General features: G+C 34.9%; 1 protein-coding gene across 1 annotated transcript in view; it reads right to left on the bottom strand.

Moving 5' to 3' along the window:
* Nucleotides 1-772: 772 nt before the first annotated feature.
* Nucleotides 773-6,000, bottom strand: part of DYNC1LI2 (dynein cytoplasmic 1 light intermediate chain 2) — a 28,651-nt gene continuing 23,423 nt past the window's right edge. Inside the window, exon 13 of the mRNA XM_072873534.1 lies at nucleotides 773-3,810. Coding sequence (XP_072729635.1) covers nucleotides 3,704-3,810 — 107 coding nt within the window. The 3' untranslated portion in view covers nucleotides 773-3,703. The remainder of the gene's footprint in view (nucleotides 3,811-6,000) is intronic.

The raw sequence follows: 6,000 nt of genomic DNA, 5'->3' as shown, positions 1-6,000 counted from the left end.
AAAATGACAATTGTTTCATGGCCTCATAAGGATTCACTTCTAGAGAAACTATGTATTTTAGAAACCAAAAGCTTAGTTGATTTGTATTTCAGAGGCAGGGTGACTCCAGAAACATTAATAACTAGAACTTCAATCTATGCAGGGGAATATACAGGCATCCAGTTAAAGTAACAATGAAGTAAACAAGTAGAATCCTAATTAAATCAGTCTACTCTTTCTAAGCTTACTAGGAAGAACTTGCTACACCCACCGAAGGGAGAAACTTAGCTTTGCTATTGGCAGAGAAGAGGCATTTGCACCACTCAAGCAACTTACTCCTTAGACTTCTCATAACCTGGATTTTAATCCTCCAAATTTAGGACCAGTGCTCTGCTTGGATACAGTATTCCACAAAATATATTAGACGGTATACATCTTATCCTGGGAAAATATACAACTGTTTCCCCATTCTCATGAAATATATTAGTTCACATGAAAACCAGTTCTACTGACATAACTGTTTATGTGTAAGCTATCAGCAGCACACCTCTCTCTGCAAACATAGCTATACCAACCTTGCTTCACATACACAAGCTGCATGCTCTAAACTCCAGAGAGGAGTTCCATTAGCAAAGGCTGGTACAATAACTCCCAAGAAGGAAGTTGTCATTAAGGTACACAACTGTACAACCCAACTTTTTTCTCCTGTTCACAGAACTCACTAATATTCTGCTCCCACAGAAACAGCTCTAGAAGGAGAATCTTAAGAACAAGAAAAAAGCACAGCATAAAGCAGTCTGGATTCGTGTTTATTGAAGCCAGTAATTAAAGACGTCCTCATTTTGCCAGCACTAGAAAGCAAGATTCCACATGACTGCATACTGCACCTGGTTAAAGCCATACAACTGGACTAAGGTTTGTTTCATACATTTGCAGTCCTAATTGTAAGTTGGAAAAAAACCAATAAACTTAGTATACAGGACAGTGAACTTTCATTTACAGCATGTATATTGTTAAGTTCATGATGTACAGAGCAGTCACTTTCAACGTAGTTAAATTAAATAAAATAAGAAATTCTGTTCAGTTTAAACAGTTTTTTTAAATGCCAATAAAAAAAGTGCAAACTTAAAATCAAGCAGCATAACCACAGCATTTTTATGGAGGGCCAATCTTTAAACTTTTCTATTTGCTTCAAGTTGAATGCTTTCATTTTTTTTTTTTTAGTTTAAACATGAACAGTAGATGCAGTCACTATAATGCATATAAATATAGTCATATAATAGTTTAAACAGTCTACCATACAAGTGTATCTGCAAATAAAATGAAGTTTCACTTGAAAATGTAAAGGCTGTTTGCAATTTGGCCTTTGGTTCCAATGCTTGAAGACACCAGAATAACAACTGTGCAGCTCACCAAAGTTGGCAGACTTTGGCAACCACATGATGCTACATTACTTGCAACTTTCTTTCAATAAACTAGGAGCATTCACTTGCAATTAGAAACCGGAAATCTGTTTCTGTTTTGTCAGAAGCATCTTTCTGCAAAGCTCATAAATTATCATACCTTATCAGTTTTGATCAATTTTAGTATATTTAACATTTTTACAGAACTGGAAAGTACTTCAATTTTAAGTTTTAGCCATATTGCTAGAGAAAGTGCTTATCAGGTTAGATGACAAAAACAATGCAGTTTCAGACTGAGGTTTTCAAACTATATCCCATTATGATCACACACTTTCTCAATTTTCACATTGAATTTGTGATGTTTTAGTCTCCAATCTCAATCCTCAGTGTCAGGAGGACAGTGTGTAATTACTTCTTCTGGTGTGGTAACTCGCAACTGGCACCCCTTACACCAGGAAGTACATCCACATTACCCATCAGCCATCCACAGTCTTAGTCTAACTGTTATCTAGACAACTGTATAACTTCAGGTCATACGTTTATTTAAAAAAGTAAAAAAAAACAAACAAAAGGATTTTCAACAAAAAAAAAAAAACAAACAAAAGGATTTTCAACAAAAAAACTGGCACAAATAACATACGTTAATGTTTGTCAAAGAGGCAAGTAAATACTCTTAGCTTTCTAGATAATGTTCAGACAGACTTACGAGAACAGCCTCTTGATGTAACATAGGATTTGAAGTTAACATCCAGTACTGTGTTAGTGGTCAATCTAATTCTGTATATTTAAGTAACAATATATATTAGGGAAGTTATATCCAGACATCAGATTTAGTACAACAAGTTCATATCAATAAAAAGTAAACTCTGCATAATTCAAATTGTGGTTTTTCCCTTCAGCGTTAAGAGCACAGAATATGCTTGGTATTTTTAATTTATGGTAGTGTGTACATGTAAAACAAGCATACCGTATATAAAATCAAAGTGCCATTTCAGTAACCATAGCAGTTTTGTTTGTTTTTACAGAATGATGGTTTTATGTGACTGTGGACAGAGCTCCGTTAGAGCAACGGGGACAACCACAACCCATCTTTCCAAATGAAATGCTACATTAAAGAAAATACAAAACAAGTTATTGAGTATGTTCATCATGTACACATTCATACTTTTTAGGTTACCTTCAGAATTGGAGTTGGCTGCACCTGCAGCAGACATGGTTGGAACTAGGGCCTTGAAAGTTTTTTTTAAAAACCTCCATAGGTGTAAGGCAGGAATCCATTTTAGCTTGGTAGCTAATATTTCATTACAAAAAGTAAGAAAAAAAATACTGAGAGTGTTCTGTAGCACATTTCATTATGGGAAAATGATACGTCACCCACCATTCTTCATAGGCTAGCCTCTTGGCATAAAAAAAAGGCAGAAGCTATCAGAAAACAGGATTTAAAATTAAATACAAATTGCCAAACTACTGATTTTAAAATAAAACCAAACAGTGACTGTTTGTACTACAGTGCACAATAAGTTCAAGCACCTTCTAAAGACACATCACACACTGTGCCAGGCACTTGGATCTAAACAAGTTATAGTTTCTCCCTTTGTCAGCTACACCAGAAAGGGCATCCACACTCTTAGACTTTGTTAAAAACTAAAACAAGATTTATAACAAGAATAAATTCCCATGATGCTTAGTGTTTGGCCTGGAATTCTCTAATGTAAAGTAGTCTTTTTAAAACAGTGATTATTCACCCTATGTGAAACACAGGGTTTAACAACATTGCTCCTCTCCAATCAATCCAACATTCTAGTTCCTTACTGTCCCAAATCTGTTTCCCCTTTTAGGGCTCCATTCCCTACCTAGGCTTCTTTCACCTAATTAATGCTCTGTTACACCACCACCACCACCGCCACCTTTCCAAGAATATAATGCATTTGCAAACATACAAGTAGCCAATTCCAGTAACTCTGAAAGAGGATTTCATTTGTCTTTCTTGCCTTGTGTGCAGTCAGTAGTAATATTTTAATAAGAATTCTCCATTTTGCTTCTCTGTGTTCTTCACAACAGGAAATGCAGCTGCACCTGCTTACCTCCAACACCAAAAGAATTGCCCTATATAAACTCTAAATGGTTATCTTATACAGAGGGATTTTATATGCAAACTTCCTGAATGTGCACTTTTTACTGGGACAAGGCAATGATGTAGTAAGCTCATTTCCCCTGCCCCAAGAAAACTGATAGCATCTGCCATAGCAGAAAATTCCTGGTCTTATCAGATCAATATACATAGTTATTTGGTCATTTACATATGCATTTTTTATGCGCTATCAAGCTTCGTTCTCTGTTGGCGGAGAGTTTGTTGTTACCATAGAGTCTGGCTTGCGAGTCATCCTATCCAATTCCTCTTGAACATTTGTCAAAACTGGTTTTTGTCCTAAAAAGAAAAAGGACAAGGTTAAAGCAATCTAATTTCAATTAAACGTTTTAACTGATGAGTACAAGTATTCATAAAATCACTTTTATATGACTATGTATTATTTAATTTCTCATTATTTTGCCACCTATGCAAGAACACAGGGCCTGACACAATGCAAGGTAATGTCTATGTAAAGACTAAATACTAAGGTTTGATTCACTTCAAAGAGATGAAATGCTGAATTATACAGCAGCATAAAGCACAAAAATATCTGTGATATATTTTACAGCAACTAACATTTTAAAACCAACCACATTTAGAATTTTCTATAAAAAATGAACTGTACACAATTCTTTTATTAGTATTGATAGCAAGGACTTTATTTAAACCCAGATTTTAACCGCAAGTTTTCCAAGGTATGTAGGACACCTGCTACAAAAAGTCACATTTGTTTGGTCACACTTATACTTGCTCTGTTTTAATATTAAACAACTAACAGGAAGAACTCTTATGTCTGCAGACAATATTTCCCTTAAAAAAGGGGACACGAATTGCATATTCATGTAATATCTCAGAGCAGTCATTTCAAAGGACTTCTTCAATTGGAAACAGACACGCTGAAGTATTTCATGGAAAGTCGTATCTTACATTTTTATATTGGACTCAAAACTTTTAAAAAATTCTCTAACTGAACCATCAGTTTAATTCTCTCTGAAAATTATAAACCCACAGACGAATTAATTGCTAAAATTGGAACAATATATTTTAATGCTTAGAGCATACAAGCATTTAAGATTAAAAAGTTGTATTTTTAGACAAAAAGTAGATTATATAACCATGTACAGCTTCCTTACATAGCCAAAGAATTTAACAAGCATCTGTTTTCCAGCTCAAATGTGTGTGAAATATTAGGTGGATTTTTTCCAGGGTACATGCTGAAAACATTAAGAAGGCAAGATTTGACTGTTAGAGATTTAAGTGGTTTTTTCCAAAGTACAAAGACATAACCAAGTTAAAAGGTTACCTTTAATCACTATAAAGGTTTTACATTAAAACACTAGTCATAAGCCACAGTACTCTTAAGAGCACCTATTCAAAGCATGAGTATTTAAACAAAATTAAAAAAACTAGTACATTAACTGCAATGTAACTTACAACACAAAACACTTTACATGTAGGCTAATGGTACCTTGGAGTAAAAAAACCCTAAACCCTAAAACAATGAAAATCACACAAATTCTTGCTCAAACAAAAGTAGGTCTAAACAAAAACTGTGGCTTTTTTATGCTAGATAAACTGGATCCTTAAGCCTCAAAAATAATACCAAGCAGCTGTCTCCTGCAAATACCTCATACTGAACAGGAAAAACGTTACCAAGCTGTTCAGTGATGTGTAGGTTTACATAGTCCCCTTTACCACCATCATAGGTGAGCACCTTTCAAGGGAGCAGAAATACAAGGAGCCGTTTTTAAGAAAATAAAAATTTCCCCTCCGTTATAAATTAAGTCGATACTTGCTTTCAGTTTCCCTACAAAAATATTGTCAAGGTCTGTAACGGCCTTAGTCAATTAGATGTGTTCTATACAGTTATAGGTATTCTCCTTTCTAGATTAGAGTGAGAGCAGGGAACCCTAGTTCTTTATCTATTGCACAGGAATAGAAGGGTGAAAGCAAATCTTAGAATTTGCAAGAATCTTCTTGCGAATATAAATTAAATAGCTTTTTAAGTCTAGAAGTCCATGCGAAGAAAAATAATCCACCACAGAAACCACCAATTGAAGTTCTTTGAAATATCATGGTCTACACATGGAAGAAAGACAGTCCAGAAACATAAAGGCAAGTAAGATGGGTGAGGAATTACACAGCATGAAAAATGGACATGACATTGCAGCATCTGCCCAGATGAGAGTTCTCTCAAGTAGGAGTTAACATAGCAGAAACCAATCAATCAATTAAGCTGACCAGTATGTTGAGATCCACAATGTCTCCCTCATCCTGTGACAAAATCTCAAAATTTCAACCACAGGATATTCACAGCTGTGGGAGAAATGGATGGTCTCTTTAAAGCTAAACATTTTTAGTGTCAACCTTCTGAAAACTTAGGGCTCTTTAAGCAGTTTAGATTAGACATTTAAAATGCCTACAAAGATCATTTTAGCACATTTACTCACATGGAGGATGCTGCCATAAATAAGACTTTCTCCAAGA

This window comes from Ciconia boyciana, chromosome 9, assembly GCF_034638445.1.
Source record: "Ciconia boyciana chromosome 9, ASM3463844v1, whole genome shotgun sequence".
Classification (NCBI taxonomy): domain Eukaryota; kingdom Metazoa; phylum Chordata; class Aves; order Ciconiiformes; family Ciconiidae; genus Ciconia; species Ciconia boyciana.
This window is presented reverse-complemented; position numbering and strand designations above follow the sequence as displayed.